The sequence below is a fragment of the Labeo rohita genome, chromosome 18, assembly GCF_022985175.1.
Source record: "Labeo rohita strain BAU-BD-2019 chromosome 18, IGBB_LRoh.1.0, whole genome shotgun sequence".
NCBI classification, from domain to species: domain Eukaryota; kingdom Metazoa; phylum Chordata; class Actinopteri; order Cypriniformes; family Cyprinidae; genus Labeo; species Labeo rohita.
Window position 1 is genome coordinate 21,529,839 of NC_066886.1, and position 27,253 is coordinate 21,557,091.

The 27,253-nt window shown below is 38.8% G+C and overlaps 1 protein-coding gene across 1 annotated transcript; it reads right to left on the minus strand.

Moving 5' to 3' along the window:
• Nucleotides 1-11,630: 11,630 nt before the first annotated feature.
• LOC127180830 (extracellular calcium-sensing receptor) lies at nucleotides 11,631-14,744 on the minus strand. The gene is made up of 5 exons (XM_051135135.1): nucleotides 14,463-14,744; nucleotides 13,643-14,383; nucleotides 13,264-13,491; nucleotides 12,702-12,825; nucleotides 11,631-12,541 (listed from the first exon to the last, which is right to left on the minus strand). The coding sequence occupies exons 1-5, from the start codon at nucleotides 14,727-14,729 to the stop codon at nucleotides 11,631-11,633; spliced, it is 2,271 nt and encodes a 756-aa protein (XP_050991092.1). The 5' UTR covers nucleotides 14,730-14,744.
• Between the last annotated feature and the right edge of the window lie 12,509 nt (nucleotides 14,745-27,253).

Consider the following 27,253-nt stretch of genomic DNA (forward strand, 5'->3'; position numbering starts at 1 on the left):
CCCTGAGAGCAGCGCATAGTTTACTAAAAATAACAGTAATACAAACCTATTAAGTACTCCTGCCCTGAGAGAAGCACATTGTACACTAAAAATAACAGTAATACAGACCTATTGAGTACTCCTGCCCTGTGAGCAGCGCATAATTCAGTTTAGTACTGTTAGTTTTACTCCTGCCCTGAGAGCAGTGCATAGTTTAGTAAAAATAACAGTAATACGAACCTATTGAGCACTTCTGCCCCGAGAACAGTGCATAGTTTAGTAAAAAGAACAGTAATATGAACCTATTGAGTACTCCTGCCCTGAGAGCAGGGCATAATTCAGTTTAGTACTGTTATTTTTACTCCTGCCCCGAGAGCAGCGCATAGTTTAGTACAAATAACTGTAATACGAACCTATTAAGTACTCCTGCCCTGAGAGCAGCGCTTAGTTTAGTAAAAATAACAGTAATACGAACCTATTGAGTACTTCTGCCCCGAGAACAGTGCATAGTTTAGTAAAAAGAACAGTAATACAAACCTATTGAGTACTTCTGCCTCGAGAACAGCGCATAGTTTAGTAAAAAAAACAGTAATACGAACCTATTGAGTACTCCTGCCCCAAGAGCAGCGCATAATTCAGTTCAGTACTGTTATTTTTACTCCTGCCCTGAGAGCAGCGCTAATGTTAATGCTAGCGCTAACTGACTAATGAAATGTCACAGAGATTTGAATGAGTTCTGTTGTCGCTCATATCGGTATCACAGACAGCGTGGTAGCATTGGAAAAGCATGTTTTACTCAATTTACCCCATAAGCAACTTTGGTGCGATCGACTGATAAAGCAGTTGAATGAAAATGCATAGGATATGATATGTAGTTGATGATTACTTGTTTTGTGCGTCTTTGCCGGCTAATTATCTCAGTAAATGTTAGAGTTATGTTGATTTATTATTATTTTTTAAATAAAATACATGGTAAAGTCACTTACCTTGCAGCAAATGCCTCCCACGAAGCATTAATAACGTTTCTGTCTAATGAATTCCCTCCACACGTCCAAATTTTCTGACCCCGCCTCTGCTTCAATTTCATTGGTTGAATCTGTAAACCAATCATTTTCCTTTCTGCCCTCAGAACATCTTTGTGTAAGCAAAATTCCCATCTGCTAAGAGCTCTATGTGAACTGTCTGTCTTGTCAGTGCTATTTGTCAAAGTGAAAAAGAAAAGAAAAAGAAAAAGAAATTAAAAGTGTAAAAAAAAGTGTGAAAAGCTATTTATATTGTGAGAGCCTCCTTGCTCACTCAGTATTATAACATTTCATGACATTACTTCAAGGAAGTGTAGCCTTGAAGGTTATTATCACCACTATTGTTTTCCCCAGAACACAGGAGATACAGAGGACCAAAATGATCCCAAACATTGTGTGATGCAACATGCAGGATCAATCAGTGGGCTGACAAATGAAAGTAAATGAACAGAGGAAGTATAGAATCAATGAGAAGAGCAGCAGGAAGTTAAATTCGGAGTTATTAGCTTTTACTATGGGTGAGAAAAAGACTAGCACTATACCCACAACTTCTGTAAATGACAAAAACTCCACTGCTTTTAACACATTGTATTTCTCAATCATGTAGAAATACATCATCTTTGGTGGGCAAGGCATACATGGTGGCAGGTCGGCCGGAGGCTTGCTTGCATACAATGGCCATCTTGCAAGTGTATCAAGCTGAACTACTTAGGAACCTGGACGAAAGCGAGGAGGTCTGGCACGATGCTATTGTGTGTTGGGCCACCGACCTGTCTTCTATATGCGACTAAGGAGACTAAGGCCCACTCCATGTCAGCTCTAGTGCCTACACCTTTGGCTGAATCTATCTGGCATCAATGAGAAGGATAATGTCTCTAGGTTACATATCTAACCATGGTTTCCTGAAGGGAACGGGATGCTTCGTCAAAACACTATAGGAACACCTCTGCATGACCACGTTCTGAAGTGTTAGTGGGCACTTTAGAGATACTCCAGGATGGAGGAAGGCTCTGACCATGCCAGGTGCAAATTCCAGACATGAAGGTGAGGCTGAGAGTGCCTGAAGGTCTCCTATCCTCTTAAGGGAGGAAATAGCAACAAGAAAAGCAGTTTCTAAGATCAGGAACTTGATTGGCACTTTCTCAGTAGGTTGCACTTTCTCAAAGGGGGCATTGCACAGGCCCTCCAGAACCACTGCCACATCCCAGATCAGTACTTTTAAGTGCTGTGCTGGTCTCAGCCTCAAAGTGCCACATAGGAAACGATTAACGAGTGGGTTTCTTCCCAATGAGCATCTGGTGTGCCAACTTGTATAGTGGGCGTGAACACAGACCCCCTGGTGGTTGATGTAGGAGACCACCAATGTGTTGTCTGTGCGGATAAGCACATAATGGCCCCCTATAAGTCTGATGAAAGTGTTTCAGTGCAAGAAATACGGCCAGCATCTCCAGGCAATTTATGTGCCACATGAGATGGTGGCCTTCCCACAGCCCCTGGGTAGAACGGCCACTCATGACCTCTCCCCTGTCCTTGAGGGAGGTGTCCTTAGTAAGTGTTAGACTTTGTTTGAGCAGAACCAAGGTTTTCATTCACATATGTACTCATGTATATTGTTGCCCTAATGGCAGTACTATTAAACTGATTGTCCTTTAGAGATCATCTATGTAAGTGCTATGTGCTCTTTTGTCTCTAGGCCTGGAGAGTGTCATCTTTTCCTGTTACTTTTACTATGGATTTATGCATACGGGCATGACGTTCTCTTTTCTCCTGATTGGATTAGCTGTATCACTGTTGCTCAAAGATCATCCCCTCAAAGATCGTCACTGGGATCGTCAGTCAGTTTTACAATCTGACGTCTGTGTGGGAGAATCTTTAGATTCTGTTTAGAAATGTCTTTATCTTGCAGGTTTGGTGGGTCTATCCACAGAACCCTTACGGGGGTAGGGGAACTGAGGTCTGAGGCAAACTTCTTACCCTCAGAGCAATTTACATTCCTGGGCACCTCAGTGTGGGAGCAGATATTCTGTTGAGGCAGGGGCTGAAGCCTGGAGAATAGAGCTTTATGCCTGGCTATGTCTGTGTGTGTTTCACTTCAATTTTGCTCTATCTGGGAGGTCTAGAGAGAGTTCCCTAGGATGTGATGAGTCTACTCCTTGTAGCCCCATTCTGGCTGGCCTGAGTGTGGTTTTTAGACCTCATATCCCTCCTGAACAGCCCTCATGGGAGATTCCCTTCTGGAGAGATCTTCTATTGCAAGCCGGTTGATCATCCCGGCCAGAGTTTTGTAAACGGTGGATCTGACCCCTGAGGCTCACTCCATCATTTTTTGATCATACAGTTAAAATACATCATTCAGTCAGCTGTAAAGACTGTACTTTTATTTGTGTATGCTCTCTCTCTCTCTCTCTCTCTCTCTCTCTCTCTCTCGTGCGCATGTGCAGAATGAGTGTTGCGAGGAGCTTGTGAGTTGAGAGTGCTGCTGTGGTGAGAGTGAACTTTTTCCTTTTTTTTTTTTCTTTTTCCTACACTGTCTTTCTGCAGGTGTTTTGGTGTTGATTGTGAATTTTTGGTATAAGTTTGTAGAGGTATTAGTTATTGTGTGAAGTAAAAAGTGAGAGGACGCCGTAAGGCGGCGTTGGCCAGGTGGCTATGGTGGCGCTGGCAGCGCCTTGGCAAAGTTTTGACCATCTTTCACGGAGGCATGGTATTAAAATAGTGCCTGCTTTTAATTGTTCAGTTGAAGATTGTGCTTTGGCTGTTGGAAAGGTTGTCGGGTATGATAGTATTGCGTCTGCCTCCCGAATGAATAGCGCTATAGTTATTTTTTTAGACGCTATAGAGAAAGTAAATAGTGTTGTTCAGAGTGGAGTTGTGATCCAAGATACGTTGGTTTCTGTTATACCGTTAATTCAACCAGCAAAAAAAAAAATCCTCTCTAATGTTCCACCTTTTATAAAGGATGAGTTGTTACGGACAGAGCTGTCTAGGCATGGCAAGATCATGTCTCAAATGAAAAAAATACCGCTTGGCTGTAAGTCTCCCTCAAACATGTTGTTTGTTTTAGACGGCAAGTGTATATGATTTTAAATAACGGTGCGGATGAAATGAATGTGGCATTCAAATTTCGAATTGACTGATTTGATTATGTCATTTTTGCATCTTCCAAAACAATGAAGTCCTTTGTTTGCGGCCAAGAAGGACATACTAAACGAGTGTGCCCTGAAGATTGAGGGTACAGATGTTGTTGTTGCCGACAAATGAAAATGCCGGTAGCAGTAATGGGGAGCAGGCTAGCGTTGCTAATACATTGACTAATGCGCTAAAAGAGCGCGGAGATGGTGAAAACAGAAAGAGTGTTGATGTTGGTGGGGTTGAAGGTGAGGAAAGTATGGTTGTTGTTTCAGGAGGTGTAGAAAGTACAGAAAATGAGAATGAAAATGAAACTAATGTGAGTACTGACACTGTTGTTGCTGTGGCTGAATGTATTTTAGCTGAGGAGAAAAAAAAATGAGTTTGAAAAAGATGAGGCTTTGTTTAAAGCTCCTGCTAGCAAGAGGAAACGTGTTCGGAAATCCCCCCAAAAAACAAGTGATGTAATGTTGATGGATCAACAAGCTGACAAGAGTGAGGAAACGGACTGTAATGCATTGGATGATTCTGATAGTGAAGCTGTGGATAGTAATAATGGGAAGGGTTAACAAAGTTATTCTTTTGCAAAAGTGAGAATTTTCTACAAAAGACCAAGAATATGAAGAATGTTCATGTTGTAGACTATTTTCAGGACCGGAAAGCATTCATTGAATCAGTTGTGATGTTGATGAGGGGAGAAGGTGAGGAGTAATTTACAGTACAGGAGATTTATAGACTAAAGAAATTTGTTTCTAAAGTGAAGTTGGAATTAAAGAATGAAGATGGATTTGAAACTACATAGGTTACTTTTCCTTCAGTTACTGTGTGTTTTCATATGTTGTCTAAAATTATGTAATCAAATGAGTGCAATAAAAGTAGGCACCCTTAATTTAAATGGTGCCAGAGATATGCAAAAAAGAGCATTACTTTTTGAGTTAGTTACTCAGAAAAATATTGATGTAACATTTATACAGGGAACACATAGTGATTGTTTGAATGAAATTGACCGGAGAAAAGAATGGAAAGGGAAAGTATACTTTGCACATTTGAATTCTATTAAGGGTGGAGTGGCTATCCTTTTTACAGAAAGTTTTCTGCCAATTTCATGTGAAATAAAGCAAATGATAGCTGGTAGGTATCATGAAAAGTTTAATTTCTTTTTTTCTTAATCTATATGCGCCCATGTCACGAATCTGGTCGGTGCTCTGCGGACCGCTCACCACCAGATGTCACTCTCACCTTTCCATTTCACTCTGACTGTTACTTTGCACTTCGGACTGCATCTCCCATCCTCCAACGCACTGATTGCGTCAGCCCCCGTGACCAATCAGGCTTCCTATAAAGCTCCGGACTTTCCCAGTGCAAGTCACAGATTGTTGTATTGTTCTATTCCCATTGTTAGCGTTTCCTAGTTTCTTGTTCCGAGTTCCTAGTTCCCAGTGTTTTTGTTTTTCCCGCCTGGTTATCTCGTTTTGACTGTCTAGCCGCCTGCCTTTTGGACTAGCGCTTGTATTGGATTATTCTCTACGATTGCGATTGATATTCCTGTCTGCTCCTGCTTTTACCCTGCCTGTACGACCATGTCTTTGTCTCGCCCCTTTAATAAAAGCTTGTGTATGGATCCGCTCGCCTCTCGCCTCTCTTTCCCCGTTACAGCCCACAAATGGTACTGAAAGAATTGTTTTTCTTAAAAACCTTAGTGTTTTTTTACAAAATTGTAACTCAGATGATTATTTTTTTGTGGGAGGGGATTTTAATTGTACAGAAAATGAGGCTCTTGATAGGAACCATTTGGAGCCTCATATTGCTTCAAGTCGTGTAATACGTGAATTGATTGAAACCTACAGTTTATGCGATGTGTGGAGAGAACTGAACAATAACAACAGGCAGTATACATGGGCACATTCTAGAGATAATGTTATTTCAATGGCTAGGCTTGATAGGTTTTATTGTTTTAGATATCATTTTAATATTGTTAAAAAGTGTTTGATTATTCCAGTTGGGTTTTCGGACCACAGTTTGGTTTTATGTGAAGTGTTTATAGCCAATGTTAAAATAAGGAGTGCTTATTGGCATTTTAATGCATCCTTGTTGGGTGATATGAATTTTAGAGATGTGTTTTGTAGTTTTTGGGAAATTTTTAAAAGTAGGAAAAATTGTTTTAATGATTTAAGACAGTGGTGGGATTGTGGGAAAGTGGAAATAAAAGAATTATGTCAACAGTACGCTTTCAATGTCTCGCAGGATATTGCGCACACAATGAGAAAACTTGAATCTGAGATTATTGATTTACAAAAGTTGGTTGAAGTTACTGGGGAACAACAGTGTATTGATGCTCTTAAAGTGCAAGAAGTCATTTCTTACAGACTTGCTGGGTATAAAGACACAAGGGGCTCTGGTTAGATCACGATATCAGATGCTCACACAAATGGATGCACCATCAAAGTTGTTTTTTGATTTAGAACGTAAAAATGGGCAGAGTCAATTTATTCACTCTATTCGAGCAGAAAATGGTCAGGAATTGAAAGAGTCCACAAGTATTAGGAGGCAGGCTGTACAATTCTATGCTGACTTATATAGTAGTGAATATAAACAAAATGAGGTTTTGTCTGCCAAGTTTTATGATGGCTTGACAAAAATTATGCAAGACTCTGTAGTAAAACTTGATAAGCCATTTATGGAGCAGGAGCTTTTAAGTGCTTTAAAAGATATGAAGCCTGGTAAAGCATCAGGCATTGATGGCCTCTCCGTGGAGTTTTATAAGGCTTTTTGGGGAGTGATGGGCAAGGACCTTTTGGATGTTTTAAATGAAAGTTTGACTATGGGTTCCCACCCTTTGAGCTGTAGGAGGGCAGTGGTTACCTTGCTGCCTAAGAAAGGTGACTTGCAGGAAATAAGGAACTGGCGACCTGTAAGTTTACTTTGTACAGATTTAAAGATTTTCTCCAAAGCCTTGGCCAATAGATTAAAAGATGTGATGGTGCAAGTGGTTCATTCAGACCAGACCTATTGTATACCCGGAAGGTCGATTATGGATAATATTATTCTTATCAGAGACATTTTGGATGTTTCTGGTTATCTTGATATTGACATAGGCTTTATTTCAATTGATCAGGAAAAAGCCTTTGATCGAACAGAGCATCATCATCTTTGGAATACACTTGATGCTTTTGGCTTTGGGTCCAAATTTAGTGGAATGATTAACGTTTTGTATAAAGACATTGAGAGCGTACTGAAGATCAATGGTGGTTTGAGTGCCCCTTTTAAAGTTGGGAGAGGTATAAGGCAGGGTTGTGCTCTCTCTGGAATGTTGTATTCTTTGGCAATTGAACCAATGTTAAATAAGTTGCGTTCTTGTATTGAAGGTTTTAGTTTAAAGAGTCACAGTGTTCAACATCAAATATCAGCATATGCAGATGATGTCATGATTTTAATCAATGGAAAAAAGATGCTATTAATTTGAGATGTATTGTTAATGAATTTGGTGTAATTTCTGCTGCGAGAGTAAATTGGGGGAAAAGTGATGCACTGATTAGAGGTAAATGGAAGAATGGTTTACCAAGTTTACCTGGTGGGTTGAATTGGAAAAGGGGTGGTCTTAAGTATTTAGGAGTGCATCTTGGAGATGTTTCTGTGCAGCAGAAACCTGGGATGGGATTATAGAAAAAATGGAGGGTAGACTAAAGAAATGAAGATGGATTCATTCCCAGTCATCTTTTAGAGGGAGAGTGCTAATATTGAATAACTTAATAGCTTCAACTATGTGGCACAAGCTCTCTTGTGTGGAACCGCCCACAGGACTATTATCATGTTTACAAACAATATTGGTGGACTTTTTCTGGGATAGGCTGCACTGGGTCCCTCAAGTGTGCTCAGTGTGCTTTTTTTGCCAGTGGAGGAGGGAGGACAAGGTTTGGTCTCTATATCAAGCAGATATGCAACGTTCCGTTTACAGTTTATTCAGAAGTTCTTAACAGGCTCTGTGGATGTGATATGGAAAGAAGTTGTGAAAAACATTCTGCACAGAGTTGATGGACTTGGACTAGATGCTGCTTTGTTCTTTACAGATATCAAAAAGTTACACTTGAGTGGACTTTATGTTTACCATGGATTGTTTAAAGTTTGGGGCTCTTTCATTATTAAAAGACCAGAAAATGCTACCTCTCTGTTTTGGTTGTTGGAGGAGCCTTTAGTCAAGGGGGCTTGTTTAGACATTACGGATTAAGTACCGAATTTGTTTCAGAGGTTGTGTGATGCCCAGACTGTAAAGTTAGGTCACTTAGTTAAAGTGGCTGGATCTAAATTGAATGACATCGTGGCTGTGGCATCTTTATTAGGACAAAAATCCATGCGACAAACTTCAACAATTATGGAGTTATGGAGAAAGAAGCTGTCAGCAGAAGAGGTGTCACTTCTTGAAAGTTTTGAGGAAGGAAATTTGACTCCGGATATGAGAGATCCTTTTCCCCAGCACTGGATTACACCAGATTTAAAGGAGATGTCTGGTATTTTGTTGAATTTAAATGGACTTCAGGACTTATTATTACAAGAATTAAGTGGAAAAGTGATGTATAAATGTTTTGTTAAAATATTGTATAAGTCTACACTGTGTGAGAAAATGTCTGGAGAGAGAAATTTGATATTGGGAAAGAGGTTAAACCATTGTGGAGGGTTTTATACAAACCACCATTGATCAGTAAATCAGGAGATCTACAATGGAGAATCCTGAAGGGGGCTGTTGCTGTTAATGCCTTTGTTTCGAACATTAATCATAATGTAAATGAAGGTTGTGTTTTTTGTGGGTTAAGAGAAACAATTTTTCATTGCTTTCTGGAATGTAGTAGGCTTAAACCACTTTTTGTATTACTAGAAAAAATGTTTTTAGGTTTTAAGGAAAGTTTCCCTCCTAAGGCTTTCATTTATGGAGCAGGTTATAACCGCAATCAAAGATTTAAATGGCAGTTGATTAACTTTATGGTCGGCCAGGCAAAAATGGCAATATATATTTCAAGAAAGAATAAGATTGAAAATATACATGGCCAAGATGGTGTGCTGTTGTTTAAGGCATTTATTAGATCTAGGATTGCAGTTGAGTTTAAATATTATAAACAAATGAAATATTTGGATACCTTTGTATCACAGTGGTGTTTTAATGATGTTTTTTATACTGTGTGTGAAGGGGATTTAATTTTTAGTTTTTTGTTGTGATAATGTTTTTGTGATGATGGTTTGATGTTTTTTCGATACTGATTATTAAAAGTATTGGTTAAAAATCAAAATCTCTCTCTCTCTCTCTCTCTCTCTCTCTCTCTCTCTATATATATATATATGTGTGTGTGTGTGTGTGTGTGTGTGTTCTCTATATATATAGTCTTCCATACCACAATCTCACTGTCACATCCTTCTCTTCACTCTCTGAGGCAGAAGTCTCCAAATTCATTCTTTCTAATCATCCTACTACTTGCTTGATCCTATTCCATCTCATCTCCTTCAAGTTTTGAACATACAGTTGTACCTGCACTCACAAACACATCCCTTCACACAGGTGTTTTTCCCTCTGCATTTAAACAAGCTTGTATAACCCCTCTACTTAAGATACCCACCCTTAACCCATCTCTATTAGAGAACTACAGACCGGTTTCTCTTCTTCCTTTCATTGCAAAAACATTTGAATGAGCTGTGTTCAATCAAGTCTCTGCCTTTCTCACACAGAACAACCTCCTGGACAGCAACCAGTCTGGTTTCAGATGTGGACATTCAACTGAGACTGCCTTGCTCTCAGTTGTTGAAGCCCTAAGACTGGCAAAATAAGATTCCAAATCTTCAATACTTATTTTGCTGGATCTGTCCGCTGCTTTTGACGTGGTTAACCACCAGATCCTTCTGTCAACCCTATTGGCAAAGGGCATCTCAGGAACCACACTCCAGTGGTTTGAGTCTTACCTCTCAGACAGGTCCTTCAAGGTATCTTGGAGAGGTGAGGTATCCAAGTCGCAACATCTAGCTACTGGGGTGCTCAGAGCTCAGTTCTTGAAACACCTCTCTTTTCTGTCTACATGGCATCACTAGGTTCACTAGGTCTTTCAGAAACATGGCTTTTCATATCACTGTTATGCTGATGACACTCAACTCTACCTCTCATTCCATCCTGATGATCCAACGATAGCTGCTTGGATCTCAGCTTGTCTAACATTCATTTTTTGCAGGATGAAGGACCATCATCTTCAACTCAACCTTGCCAAGACAGAACTGCTTGTGGTTCCATCAAACCCATAGTTTCATCACAATTTCACATCAACCATAACTCCTTCAAAATCAGCCAGAAACCTTGGAGTTGTGATTGATGATCAGCTCACTTTCTTAGACCACATTGCTAAAACTGCCCGGTCCTGCAGATTAGCTTTACTCAACATCAGGAAGATCAGGCCCTTTCTTTCGGAACATGCTTCACAACTCCTTGTTCAAGCTTTTGTTCTGTCCAGGCTGGACTATTGCAATGCTCTTTTGGCAGGTCTTCCAGCCAATTCAATCAAACCTTTACAATTAATCCAGAATGCAGCTGCGAGATTAATTTTTAATGAGCCGAAGAGAATGCACGTCACACCTCTCTTCATCAATTTGCACTGGCTACCACTAGCTGCTTGTATAAAATTCAAGGCATTAATGTTTGCCTACAAAACCACCACTGGCTCTGCACCCCTTTACCTTAATTCATTACTTCAGACTTATGTGCCATCTAGAAGCTTGTGTTCTGCAAGTGAACGGTGCATTATTGTGCCATCCCAAAAAGGCACAAAATCACTTTTACGGACTTTCACACAACTCTATACGTATGTAACCATGATTACCTAAAGGAAATGTGAAGCTGTGTCAAAACACTTTGGGAATGCCTCTGCGTGACCACGTACTGAAGCACGTGTGCAATCAGTTCAGATGACCTGACCTAGCACCCTCACTTGAGGGGACGAACATTCCCGTGCTGTACTTTCGCCGCCATTGAATGCCTGATAACTCAGGCTGTTTCCTTACAGTCTACCTCCTTGTACTCACTTAGGTCTCAGGAACTCGCAGGAGGTGTTCAAGGAACAGAGAGTATCTGACTGACTGCTTGTGCAAACACAACACACACATCACAACCCGCTTACTGAAGAGCAGAAGCTAACATGCGTTATGCCGGGTGCACTTATAAGCTTTCTGGTTGTTCACGTTATCCTGCTTGTGGTATCTCACTTCTCCATTGGACTGATTCCATACATGCTTCAGAACATGGTCATGCAGAGGCATTCACAAAGCATTTTGTCACAGCTTGACTTTCCTGATGGGAAACCATCTATCTGTGGGTGTGTGTCTGGGTGGGTGTGTGTGTGAAACAGAATGAGACAGAGAGAGAGAGAGAGAGAGAGAGAGAGAGAGATTGAATTGGTCAGCAACTTTTTTTTTTATTTACTTCAAAGTATGAAAACAATTACAGTGTTAACAAAGCTGTTAATTTATTCTTTATTACGACGTGGATGGAATTTTCCTCATCATATGCTGCTTTGTATTTTGTTCAGGCTTAAACAGGATGATATAACATTTAGGAGCAAATATGCAGATTAATAAACCAAAACTTGAGGCTAAAATGGCAAATATCTCCACAGCTACAGTAAATTTTCCCGGGGAACTAACATAAGAAGGTATAAATGTGATCCATACAGCGCAGAATATGAGCATACTGAATGTGATGAATTTGGCTTCATTGAAGTTATCGGGCAGTGTGCGGGCCAGGAAAGCCAGAATGAAGCACAAGATAGCCAGTAGGCCAATATAACCCAGAATGGCCCAGAATCCTATAGTAGAACCCAGACTACACTCAAGAATGATCTTTTCCTTATAATACTTTATATTTTTGTAAGGTAAAGGAGGAGATAATGTTAGCCAAAGCACACAGATAAGAATTTGTATAACTGTAAAGAAAAGAACACTGAGCCTCTGTTGAGAAGGCCCGAACCATTTCATGACATTATTTCCCGGAAGTGTAGCCTTGAAGGCCATTAAGACTACTATTGTTTTGCCCAGAACACAGGAGATACAGAGGACAAAAGTGATCCCAAAAGCTGTGTGACGCAACATACAGGACCACTCAGTGGGCTGACCAATGAAAGTAAGTGAACAGAGGAAACACAGAGTCAATGAGAAGAGCAGCAGGAAGCTCAGCTCTGAGTTGTTGGCTTTTACTATCGGGGTGCCCTTCTTGCTGTAAAACAGTATGGCCACCAGCACAGTTAATCCTGCTCCAAACAGTGAGAAAATGACTAGCACTATACCCATAACTTCTGTAAATGACAGGAACTCTACAGCCTTAAAAATGCAATTATTTTTCTCATCATTAGACCAGTATTCCCCTGAACACTGCTTGCAGTTAATTGAATCTGAAAAGGAAGTGGTGGTTACTGTAATTAGAGACAAAAGGAAAACAATTAAATTTAAAAAGTCTCTTGATGAGAGTCTGCAGCCTTAAAAGCAGAAGGAAAATGCAAAAACAACAACTAACCAGTTTTCTTTCGTACTTTGAGAAAGATTGAAGTTTACCTGTCTCATTACTGAATTCTCCATCTGCACATGGAATACAGTCATAACAGCAGACAGGTCTTCCTTTCTGTGTAGCCTTCCTAGTACCTGGAGGACAGCTCTCACTGCACACAGACCTTGGCTTCTAGATGGACACAGTACATAATACAGTTATTTGTACTGTTTTTGAAAAATGAAGATAAATTTCATAATAAATAACCAAGAACTGAATACTGTTTATCTTTAAAGGACAAATATTAGGAATGCATGGCTAATATTAATTGGGAAGTAGACTTTATTTTTTTATAATTAATTTTAATATAATATTTAATTACATCAAATATTATTAAACATTTAGCAAATTAATTTGCTTAAAATAGTTGCTTTATCAAAATCTATTAAAAGTAGGGCATATTTTCTGTCCTCACTTATTAACAGGTAAAGAGAATCATTTGTGTTTATGTTTAGGTGTTATGTTTTGACATCATTCAGATCAAAACATGCATTATGCATTTTATCTTTAGACCTCAAAATTATTGTTCGCCAATTTCAAAAGTTTAATAATCTGTTCATTGCCATTTACCTCCAGCTGTCCCCCAGCCCAAATAATGTTTTCAGTGTTGAGCAAAAAGCGCTGGTTAGGAGGTAGTGAAGCATCATAGTATCCCACTGTTTTAAAATGTATTGATCCATCTGAATCCTGCTGCCAGTTCACAACTTCATATTGGGCTACAATTGCACCAGTGTTGTCAAACCACACACGATCTCCCATCTTTATAGTGAAATCTACCTTTTTAAGAGCCTCAACCACCTGTAAAAACAAGTGTTAAAATGCATAATTTATTATAAAATGGTTATAATCTTGCTGTCTTTATTTTATTGTCATTATTTATTTATGTATTTATTTGTTTGTTTGTTTGTTATTTTTCTCTCTCTAACTTCTTTACCTTATGTGGTGGTACTGTCAAACCGTTTTCACAATCTCCTTGTGCTTTACAGTTGAGTAGACTATGTAGTGAATGAGCTACAGCATAAACTGCTTTGTAGACATTGCTTGAATACCTTTGTTCAGACACATCTTCATTGTAATTTTTCAGGGCAAACAATTCCTGAAATCCATTACAATTTAATCCATATTGAGAATAATTTCCCTCAATTTGTGAGCATGGATAGGCTGTATTCCAGAATTCTTTAATAACATAATCTGCAAAACCTTCAATATTGATTTTCCTGACTGCAAACCCCAGTGACCCTCCCAGAACATGAAAACTGTTTTGAGTCATCAAACTTTTTGCAGTTATCCAAGCCTCCACACCAATCATTTGGAGGTCGTTAATGTTCTCATTAATTAGTATATCAAGCAGATTGCCCATCTCAACATGGGAAAGAAATGCAACAATTACTTTTGAAGTGCCTTTTTTTATTGTGTCTACAACTTTTTGGAGTTTTTCCATCTCTGTTCGATAAAATTTCACAGAGTACTCCACACAAATCCCCTCCTCCTGGGCTGTTTTTAAAAATATGGTCATTCCATTGTTTCCATAGTCATTGTCACTGTTTACAGCTCCCACCCAAGACCAGCCAAAGTGCTTGACTATTTGTGCAAGTGCTCTGCTTTGATGGTAATCACTAGCAATTGTCCTGAAAAATGATGGGTACTGTTTCCTATTACTGAGACATTCACATGTGGCTGAGGGACTTATCTGAAAAAGAAAAAAACAGTGAAACAGTATGTCATTAGTGTGGTAATTATGTCATACTTTTACCGTTATGGCTTCTTACCACTGGAATTTTAAAAGGTCCTGTAGTTCTGGACAGAATCACTGTGGCTGAAGACTCTGTTTCTCCAATGATAGCATGTATAGGAGATTGTCTATTGCATGTGTCCCCTGCTGCAATTTTATAACCATTCATCAACGCCATGGTTGCACTCATAGAAGAGAGTCTTGATCCACAGGTATCATAGATTCTATAACCAATTGAAACATTTGGGAGCAAATTGTCACTTCTGTTAATCTCCTCAATGGCAAAGATCATGATTTGAGCCATACGAAAATCTCTTAGATTCACACTGTGAAAACATGTAATCACTTAAGTGTAAGCAATTTGTATGTGTATTTCTAAAGATGTATATGTATAAGTCTATATTTATTAATATGTAAGAATAATGAACAATATGCTACAATTATTATTATTAGTAGTAGTGGTAGTAGTAGTATCAAATGTGTTATCTACCTAATGCAACAAACCTGGAGCAAAACAGATGTTGAGGTTTTTGTCTGAACTCAAATGATGGTAATGTTTCTTTACTATGAATTGCAAAAAGTGTTCCAATAGTAACGTCTCCATCCTTAGACAGCAGTGGATATTTAGAGTCTCCCATCATATGACAAACTGTCTTATCTGCCTTTGTATGAGGGCATTTCGAGAACAGGAGTATGTTAAAAAAGATGAACATCCCAATGATTAACTTCAAACGCATCTTCCAAATGCCAATTCTTCGATACATCATTTGTACCTCTGTACACATTAATATGCATTGGTGAGAGCCAATGAACTCTTAAGGGACGGACATGAGCTAGGCCAAACAGATAAGGTATTTCTGCAACCCAGGCTCAATGGAAATGCATTACTTTGCATACATTTCTACAAAACTGCATAACATGTATGGATAATATTTTACTTGAAGGGGTATGCATAAGACTGACATGACACCTTCATTATCATGACATGACACGTCATAAATATGAAGGAGGTTTTATGCATGTTTATGACAACGGTCATAAACATGACATAGCAGGTTAATTATCAAACGTAAGAAACTACTTAGCTGGGTTGGGTTAATATTACATTAAACTGTCATGTGGTTGGTTTTGACATTGGCTGTCAAAAGGGCATTATAATTGTGTCATGAATATTTTCCTGACCACTTTTTTTCAGTTGTACAAATTGAACTTGTCATTAAAATGTCATTAAGTGTTAACACTCTGTCAAATTATTTTATAACAGCATCATGAATGTTTTCCATCTCATAATTGTTTTTTAAGTTTCCTTTGACACAAGGTGAGATAATAGACAATTTCAAATGTCATAAAAAAGATGAACAGGTGTTAGAGAAATAAAATCAATCATCCAATAATAATAATAATAATGATGATTAAAATTGATAATATTATATTTTATTGCATTTTGAGAGCAATCCACCCCAAATTATAATGAAAACAGTACAATGGTGGGTTAAGCCATACAGAGTTTGGTCCATGTCACTGCGAAAACAGTTAATTACAGCATCCCACACATTTATATTTTCTTGACATGCTTTTTTACATCATGGATAAGTCTACCTAAGACACCATCATAATGGCATATACCTAACCAGTGGTGCCACTCTATCATTTTGAGGTGAGTTTTCAATGACCCAGGAGTACGTTTTCCTCTATGAACCCATATTTCCAACCTGTAATTCTGCCATGCACGCTTAATATTCTGAGTATGAGCACCAGTCCCTGGATTAACAAAGTGTCTTTTATGGCAGACAGAATATTGACGATATCCGTACTGGGAAAGATGTCTCTTGTAGGCACGCCATTCATCCGTAAGGATTTATGTTCTTGGTCTGATGTGTCGTTGAATTTGGCTTATAAGTGTTTGCCTTGAGCGGTCCTTAACGAGTCTCAGAATGGATCTTCTGGTAATACCATCAACCTCTAGCATCCCGAAGACCCACTGCCGTTCACGACGCCAAGTGTTGCCACATCTGCTACAATGGTACTAAAAAATAAATAACTAGAATTCTAGAATTCAGTCCTCTTGGACAGTTAATAGACTGATCCTTCTTATATATCTACCCTGATTTTAATATATTTTGTTTACAGACTTATTGGATGATTATAAATGAAAGGTATATTTATTTCTTAATATAGCGTATGCTGTAAAATTTATCACTTTTTTTTCCATTTATCACATGTTTAAACACTACCATTACATTTATACCAATATTAACATTTTGCTATCTGTTACCATTCAGTGTGCCTTATTTATACTTGTCTGTCATGCTTGTGAAATTAAGATCATGCTGTTTGTGATGTTGTTGTGGCTCCACAACAGTACCATCTTTACAATACATATTTTTGCATTGCAATCTCAACACAGAAGTCTGATGAGTTTTTTTTTTTTTTTTTTTTTTTTTTTTTTCTTTTAAGGACAAACACAGCAGCCATATTAACATATAAACATGTACAGTGTCAGCCTTGGTGCCTGTTTCCAGGCTTTCCCGCAGCCTGGTACAACAACCACATTACTGCCACAGCATCAAGCGAGGACTGGAATTGAGAACTGCTGTTCTTACGTGAATGCAAATGATATTTACAGGCATGTTAAGCATCATTTGAAATGTCTCAGTGCAACTGGCACAATGATCTCAATTTCACAAGAAGCAGACTAAAAGGTAATAAAGATCCCAAGAGTTTAGAAACATGTCACTTAACATAGAGAGTGCACCCTCCATTTTGAGACCTAAATGTGAATGACCACTGACTACTGCAGACTGACCAAAAAGGTTTTTCCTTGTGCTTAAAGCCACAAGGCAAGGACACACCTTCACATGTGTTCAGACAAAATGGACAATTCATTAAACCTTCTTCATATCAATTTACAAATCTTTATATACTTAATGAATGTTGTGTGTGATACAGCAATGTATGCAACCTTACCTATTAAGGTATGTACTGTATGTATGAATGCATGGGTCAGTGTTCAGCATTACCAGTTGATGTTTGGTTTTCATATTTCCAGCATAATGTGAAGGTTAATCTGGAATTTGTTTGGAAAGTAAATAATGCATTAGAAAAAAGCTTAAAGACATTCTTCTAAATGTGGACTTTATGCTATGCAAATAGACCTCATACCTTTATTACATCTTTATTTCCAATTTTTCTTTTTGTTATAATTATTATTATCATAGTAAAAGTAAAATACAAAAAGTATATATCAGTAGTTTGATATTCCTAATTGTGACCACACTCTCTCTGTACAACTGTGATCGGGACCCTAGGCTTGTGAGCCATATATGACTCTTTTATTCATTTCCTATGACTTGATGGCAGATTTTTTTTTTTTAATCAATAATCAAAGCTAGTGTGTCAATTTAATTAAAAATACACATAAATTACACTAATGTAAGAAATTAGATCAAATTTAATTGATTCAATTGGGAATCGAATCCAAAGGATTTGGAATCAATTTAATTAAAGGGGAAGGGAAAGGAAGGGAAAGGGTGTGACGTGTGGCCAAGTATGGTGACCCATACTCAGAATTTGTGCTCTGCATTTAACCCATCCAAGTGTACACACACAGTAGTGAGTAGTGAGTAGTGAGCAAACACGCACACGCACACACACACACCGTGAACACAGACCCGGAGCAGTGGGCAGCCATATTGCCATCACTGTGGCACCTAGGGAACAGTTGGGGGTTTGGTGCCTTGCTCAAGGGAATCACCTCAGTCGTGGTATTGAGGGTGGAGAGAGCGATGGTTATTCACTCCCACCACCTTCAATCCCTGCCGAACCTGGGACTTGGACCCGCAACCATTTGGTTACAAACCCAACTCCCTAACCATTAGGCCACGGTTGCTTAAATGATTCAGAATTAATAGTTCACACTTTATTAACTGTTCATCCAGTGAAAAGTTTAACTTAGTATATCTTACCAATTCTGGGTGTTTATATTATTCCCGTGACCATCAGATTATAATATAAACAAAGTACTAGGTTGTGAGCTAGGTAGCAAAATCTAAGGCACAGGCATTAACTTTGTGAACATAAAAACAAGACAATGTTCTTTTAAATGAAACAAGAATTTATTGAACTACTCTAAGATACATGAACTAAACTGTTAACACACACACATACACAGTCTTACACATGCATGCATACTGTCACAGTCGTCAGCTGGTGTGCCCAGGATGGCCACCAGAGGACACTGTTTGTGGAAGCACGTGGCTTGTGTTGTGTTTGTTTGGTGCCATGTGTTTCTCCTGCTTATTGTTTGACCCCACCCATTTGTTACCTCATTATTGTTTCAGTGATTCCACCTGGGTCTCCCTCCAGCTGTTTCTCGTTTCCCATTTTCACATTCACACCTGTTTTCATTCTCTGCTAATTTCTTCCTCTCTATTTAAACTCTCGGCCCCGTCTGTCCTGTGTGAGTCCGCTTTGATTTCTTGCTAGGTCTTGTCTTGTCCTGCTTAGTCTCTGCTAATTTTTCCCTGCTCCTTTGGCTTTTATTATTTTGCTCTTTGCCCACAGTACCCGCTGGCGTCCCGTTTTGCCTGCTTGATGGTTTGCTGCTCTGCATTCGGTGTCGTTTTATCCTCAACTGTGATTGTTCAACGCCGGGTCGAGTTTCACTCCCCGTGGATTCTGTGCTATCCTCAACTGTGATTATTCAACGCTGGGTCGAGTTTCGCTCCCCGTGGATTCTCTGTTATCCTCAACTGTGATTATTCAACGCCGGGTCGAGTTTCGCTCCCCGTGGATTCTTTGTTATCCTCTACGGTGATTATTCAACGCCGGGTCGAGTTTCGCTCCCCGTGGATTCTCTGTTATCGTCAACTGTAATTATTCAACGCCGGGTCGAGTTTCGCTCCTCGTGGATTCTCTGTTATCCTCAGCTGTGATTGTTCAACGTCGGGTCGAGTTTCGCTCCCCGTGGATTCTCTGTTATCCTCAGCTGTGATTGTTCAACGCCGGGTCGAGTTTCGCTCCCCGTGCATCTTCATCCTCTGCGTGTTTCCTCGTGCCGGGTCGAGATCGCTCCCCGAAGATTCTCTGTTTTCTTGCTGTGAGTTTTGCTGGACGGGTTGAGTTTCTCTCCCCGTGTTTTTTGTTTTGCCTTTGTTTCCCTTTCTGCTTTCCCCAGATTGTCTCCAGGAAGGTTAACCCTCTGGGGTCTGAGGGTGTTTTGGCACCCTGGAGTGGTTTTGACATCTTAAAAACATATTAATAGCTAGGGTCTGATTACATTGTAATCAGCACAAACTGGGCTACAATAACATGCAAGCAACATTAATGTACAAATGTTTGTATTTTTGAGAAAACAACATTTATGCGTGGTTAGTGAAAAACTAAAATCATTAAGTCACTGAAATAAGGCCATGAAACACATATAGAACATTTGTTCACAAGACTTTTGAGAACTGGATGTGGTTGTCTAGAGTTTTTTCTACAAAATGATGAGAAAATCATCTCATTCACTCGTTTACAGAAAACAATATATTGATTTAAATGTTCTAAGACATGTTTTGTGATTGAAAGGGAATATGCGAGTGAGTGACAACGTCAATGAATATTTAGTGATTCACACCTGAGAGACAAAAGGCCCTCCTCCAATGGCCCATCAATAAGACTGTGACTGTCAGGTAGAAACAATGAGAGATTCAAAGAATGGAGTTTTAGACTATTTGTATTTTATTTACAACACAGTATCATCAAAACATACATAATGAAGGCCAAAAGCACATTATTGACTACACTGATCTAACCATAGAGACATGAACAGACTTTATGTCATTCCTGAAAACTGTTTTCTGAATTCTGTTCAACAGGTGAAACAAGTAAATTATACCTGATATTTAAGTTATTGCTGCTTCTTTCCATGGATTTAAGAAACAAAACTCATCATCAGTAGTCCAGGAAATTGTTTTACAATAAAATATCAGTGTAGTTGAACATCTGATATTGGTACAGCATTCTTTATGTGGCATTCATGTAGCATTCATCTGTGGTGCAGGTATCAGATCACTAAAAAAAAACATCTGTAAGCATGTTAATATCAGGAGCTTCTGTAATATATTCATATTAGGGGTGTTACGAGACACTTATCCCACGAGACGAGACGAGACACGAGACTGGGTTCACGAGAACGAGACAAGATTTTTAAACTTGTCTTAAGAAATCCTCAATGATGAAATATATAGGGAAAACAGTCTTTTTATTCAACTGAAAAAGACAAAATGCAAAAAATGTAGGTGCATTTTGAACTTTATAAAAAAATAAACTTCCATTTTAATGAATATGCAGTAAAAAAAACAAAAAAAAAAACAACAACATTTAAACAAGAGCTTCACGATTCTGGATAAATTGAGAATCCCAGTTGTTTTTAATAAATAGGAGACCATGATTCTCTCACGATTCTGGAGAAAAAAGATTAGAAAACTAAACAAAATAACATAATTTACTAGTGGTTCCGACAAAATGTTCATTGCTTAAGTCTTTTAAAAACATATATTCATTTAAACAAAATCAAAACAAAGTCAGTGTCTCACTTCATTAAGCCTGCATCCCAATGTGCATACTATCCATCCTAAATTCTATGTGATAGTAGTAATTTTCAATACTATTTAGGGCAGATATGGTGGATAGTATGCACATTGGAATGCAGGGTAAGATTTGTTTGACTGTTAAAATCTCCTGAATGAATGATTCAATTACATACTTTTTTTTTTTTAAACGGGCAGTTGTCGCCACCTTCTGGCGGAAGAGGATAAGCGTTACAATACATACAAGCTTTTCGTTTTGATCACTACTGTAGACAATAAGTGTTTATACCCAAACTATAAACTTTTATCCCAATACTTCTGTTAAATGTTAAATGTTAAATGTCTGTAACACAGAAATAATGATTATCATGTGGTTGAAAAGACTGTTTGTTTTGCTCTTTCTGCGTTCACATTTACCACGACCCTCTGATTCATTAACATGGGCAGCGACAAAACGTGCTTCTCACGCTCCACTGACACTCGCAAAGTGAAACAGTCCTAATAGACATAGCTAAATTATTGTCATTCAGGAATAAGATCGCGTGAGTGTTGAATCAAAATCTCGATATTTTAAGGATTAATCGTGCAGCTATAATGTAAACACTGCAAAATGTTTTATGAGGATATCGTCACGAGATCTCACGTCATATCCCTAATACATATAGTATGATTTTGTAGTCATAGACTCACACATGCTTTATACTATCTTAAAAAATGGCATTTTATATATTTTTTATTTTTAATTTATTTAATTTTAATTTATATGAAATTATTATTGTTTAGCACGTTAGACATCTATACATGAACAGAGTATTAATGATAAACTAATATTATCCTATTGTTATACGATGAATAAATAAGATTTTATAGTAAACATAAACACAAGCATGCTTTGTATGTATTATACAATACAAAACTATTTTATGTCTGGGAAACTAATTTATTAGTTTCCCAGAGAAATATATTAGTTTCCTGAGGGTAATATAAATCTTACTCCTCACAGCGCGTCTTCTTCCAGTAACAAGATGCAAGTAGCCGAGATAAACAATGAAGTCAAGTCTCGCTGCTTTGTTTACGTTGATGTGGGTGGTGCGCCACTTGCTCCTCCACATGGCTGATTATAATATCAAAAGTGTTAGTAGCTCGTGGGCGTGATCAAATTAAAAATAATTAGGTCTGATGAGAAAGACTGGATATGGGGTTGGTTTCATACAGATTACTTTAACACATGATATTGGTTTTTGATATTTGCTTCCACAATAAGACTTACTTCATTTAAAATTAGACACGTCAGGCTTTCTATAGATATATCTCTGATGTCTCTGTGTCCAGTATTCGCTGAGTTTTGGTTCATTTTAGTGACACATTTCATAATGATGATCACAGAGAACAACGCAACAGACTGCATACCCTGTTTGTTTTCTTTATTTCACAAAACCACAGATTGTTGTTGTTATTATGAGTGTACACAAATAAAAGTAGACTCCTTACAGATTCGACTGATGTATTGCTCTTATCTGTATGATCAAAAATGACAGAGTAATTGAAGTTCTTTTTGGCATTATCAGAAAAACTGCCACAAACCGGGGTTTTCCTCTGTGAGCTCGTCTTTAGCAGAGGGAATCACGCCACTTCTGATTAGTTGTCTGGTTCTTTGGATGACATCTTTGGGAAGCCTTCGGTGGTGATTGGACAGTGTTCCAATCGGTTGGGTTGCAAGGCGGGCCTCCACCCTATACATTTGCCCATGTGTGCATACCTTAGCATAATGTTTGTCTGTCACGTGAAGGCAACTTTTCTTCAAGAGTTTGTTAATCACTTCAATAAGTGTTGTAATGCAAGCATCGTACATAATATCAACTTTTCATTCACGTCAACATCTTGGAAATAAAACAAGCTTTCATTAAACACTTAAACACCAGGTATCTTGCATACACATTAATAATCTTGTCCCTTTAAAGTGTTATAAAAACATTGGCTAGATTCATAGGTTACAATAAACACACGCATATAGGAGGTATAAAAACATACTACTAATGCATATTGTTGCTGTAATAGCAGTACTCAAATAATTGTCCTTCCAAGCTCGTAATGTAAATGTAATTTGTGATGCTCATTCGTGTGCATTCTTCAATAGGGCAGAGGGAGAGTGTGTGTGAGGATTGTGAGAGGAGGGGGACACGGGAAATCCGAAGGGTCACGGGAGTCACATTGGATGGGTCCTGTGAGCCCTGCGGGCTGGACGTGTCAATGTTAATCTGTCTTTCCTGTTTATTCGATTATAAATTTATGCATAGATGGTCACCAGTTGCCTGACCATCTGTTCCGTGGCTAGTCTCAGAGAAGGGCAATGTGTTTCTTACATGGGTCTGACCGAGGCTGGTCAAAAAGGTGAGGGTAAGGCATTTGTGGTTTCAAGTGGTCCCAGCAGACAACAAGAGTTCTCTGTCCTCCTGAACTGATTAGTCTATCGCTGGTCCCTGAGGTAAGAAATGAGCGTAGGACAGGAACTGGTTAAGACGCGCTGACATCCTGTAAGTTTCCAATCGGTTTTTATGGTTGCCTAAATGGCTCACAGAAGACTCTTTGAGTTGTTCTCTTCTCTGAGGCCCCACACTAATTAAAAAAATACATAATTCATTATTGCCAATTTGTTATGTATAATACACAAACCAATTGGCACAATAAGCTCAACTTTCAATGGACAATGTAAAGTGGAGTGCTTAATGGTGACACACCCAACATTTGAATGTCAACTGATTCAGAATTAATTAGTGTCTCAGTCACTCTAAGCCTTCATGTTTGTGTTCCAGCTGGATCTTTCAAGGTAGTTCAAGCTTTTTGCACACAGAGAGTCTTCTGCATTTCTAGAACCCCTTGGTACAAGTGACTGACGACTACCTCCAGACCTCCTGAACCCATGTGCCCTTCTAGCTCTTGGAGATGGAATTGGACCCCTAGTCAATATAGGGATTTAGAATAGATGGTTACAATCCTGTACATTTCTAGGTAGACTTCAGATGGTGAGCATATGTCCCAGTAATTGAGTTTTTGTGAGTAAGAGATCCAGGCTCCAACTTGTTAAACCTCATATTTAAAAGTTGGCTGGAGCAGGTTTCTTCATCTATTGTGGTGATAAAGAAGAAAGATATGTCCATCCGCTTGTGTGTTGATTATCGCTAGCTAAATGCAAGACCAAGGAACGATGTATTACCCCTTCTGTGTATAGAGGAATCTTGGAGGATGGCTTGTGGCTACAATCTGTATACATTCTGTACACCATTTAGCCTCTTTTCAGTTTCAGCGGATGCCTTTTGGTCTTTGCAGTGTACCAGGGACATTTCATAGACTGATGGCGCACATCCTAGGGGGCCAGTGATTCCACTGTCTTCTCCTATATTTAGATGATGTGGTAATCTTCTCTTCATTTTTCACAAAACATCTAGAGAAGCTAGAGCTAGTTTTGCAGAAATTTGCGACAGAATGGCCTGAAACTTAAGCTTGGTAAATGTCAACTTTTTCCAGCCAAAGATGAAATATCTTGGACACGTAATTTCAGCAGCTGGGGTTGCTACGTACCCAGAGAAGATCAGTGCTATTAAAGAGTGGAAGACTCAATTGACATTAACAGAATTGCTGTCTTTTCTAGGCAATGAGTCTTACTACAGTTTGTGGAAGATGTTTTATAATGATGCTACCCCCTCCACAAGTTGGTGGCAAAGCTGCAGCCCTCCAGGAAGGGATCCTGAGCAGGACCACATGGTTCCCTTGGGGACCATTGGGATTGGAGTCACAATCAGGCATTTGTTACCATAAAGGAGAAACTGATATGTGCACCGGTTTTAGGGTGTGCAGACCAGACCATTTGTTCTTGAGATGGATGCTAGTAATTTTGGTTTGGGGGCAGTTTTGTCACAAGAAAAGAAAGGAGGGCAACGACGGCCTATTGTATATGCAAGTCGAGTGCTGAGGCCCACTGAAAGGTACATGACTAATTATTCATCAATGAAATTAGAACTGTTTGTGCATAAATAGTCTGCATAAAAGGTCCATCAATGTAAAGTTTAGAGATTACCTCCTCAGTTCTAGATGTACAGTTTTTACCTACAACAACCCCTTCTGCTACCTTTGTGCAGCCAAATTGGGGGCTGTAGAACAACAATGGTTAGCACAGTTGCCGTTATTTGACTTCACAGTCATGTATGTACCAGGCTCATCTAATAAGAATGCAGATGCACTTTTCTGCTTGCCTCAACCGCCACCAAGCTCCATGAGAGAAATTGCTTTCGTCATCACTGTTTCTGAGGAGACAGGACTCGTTAATAGCTCAGGCCCATATTTGTCAGCTTCTATATCAGCCATGGAAGCAATTCTAGCATGAGGTAAAGCAGACTCACAAGTATTGCAGGTAGAAGTTTCAGTGATACAGGCTTTTTTGACATACTGGAAACAGGGCACAGTTCCTACAGCAATAGAGTGCGGGAAACAATTTCCAGCAGTCATGGCGTTGGTTCAATATTTATGGTGTCCTCAAGTGGATCCATTTAGACCAAGGTCAAAATTTTGAGAGTGACTTATTGAAGTGTATCTGTCAGTTATATGGAGTTGAGAAGTCATGCACTAGTCTGTACCACCCAAAGGGTAACGGGCAGTGTGAACGGTTCAATAGGACATTTGCTGCTTTTGCCCCATTGGCAAAACACTTTTTCAATAATCACAACGTTCAAAATCATCAGTTTCCCCAAAAAGAAAGATAAAAGAAACAAGTGAAGCTTTTGAAGTAAGTGTAAATTTATGTTTGTTAATTTTGCATGTGTGTGTGAGTGTGTGTGGTACTAGGTGTGAATGTTACTTGAAGGCTTGTGGAAGTTGAAGAGAGGTGCTTTGTTTTAGTGAGTAACTGGAGTGAGCCATCAGCTTTTGAAATCAACACGCTTTGCAATCAATATTGGAGAGAGGATGGCCGAAAGTGTGCTGAATAATCCCTCTTTGTCCAATTAATCAGGAGTACACCTTGAGGTCGAAAGCCAGCATGTTCATATAATGGCAGTGTATAACGATCAACATCAGGCTTTTAAAAAACACAACAGTATCACAGAATAATCCCATGCAGACTGAAATGTAACACATTATTTTAGATTATTGTCGGATTTTTATTAATCTTGATTTTTCACAACTAATGTGCTATTCCTGGACATGTCAGAGTGAACTGCGGTGCAAATTGTAACAAGGACTCGTAGGAAGCGTGTAAAATCCAAGTGCGAGCTTTATTATACAGATCGTAGTCAGATAGGCAGGGTCAATCTCCAAACAAACAAAGTTACGAAGGCAAAACAATAGCTTAATCCATATAAACAGGCAGAGTCCAAAAACCAGAGAGAGCAGTCCAAAGTGACAAATAAACAAGGATATGAAACAAGACAAAACTATGGCAATGAACGAGGCAAACTATGGTAGAAAACAAAGACAATGGAACAAAGCAAAACCGTGGCAAATAACAAAAAACAAGGCAATGAAAACAGGGAAACGCTTGGTAGAGTCAGCTAGAGCAAAACAATACTTCGCACTTCCTGTTTGGTGTAGGCCTCCCTTTATGGCCACCAAACAGGAAGTAACCAACGAGGCAGCAGAGGGAGCAGCAACAGTAAGTTCATGGGTAAGGGCTCCCTCTGCTGGCGTGGCGTTACACAAATACAGTCTTATGAAAGCACAGTCATGCACAGAGACCAGCAGCCAATTCAGGATATTATTTTTGTTAAAGATTTATTTATGGGCATTTTATGCTTTTATTTGGACAGGACCATTTAGAGCAAACAGGAAAGCATTGGGCAGAGAGAGAGAGAGAGAGAGAGAGAGAGAGAGAGAGAGAGATCGGCAAAGGACCATGAGACAGGATTCAAACTCGGGTCGCAGCACTAACCACGAGGCTATTGGTGCCAAGTCAGGATATTTTTTAAATAATATGTTGCATTTGAGATGGTTTGGCACCAAACCTATCCCACAGAACACTTGGAATATACGGCATGTGTTGCATGGGACCACTCTGTGATACTTTTGTGTTTTTTAAACGTATGATGTTGATTAGTGATGGTAAGTTCAGATAATTTAATGACTCAAATCTTTGAATCGTATTCATCAAAATGAATTTTACACACCTACTATGCAACATTTCAAATAAGAATATATATATATATATATATATATATAATGGTTTTTATACTGTACAAACCGTATATTCTATCGCCCTACACCT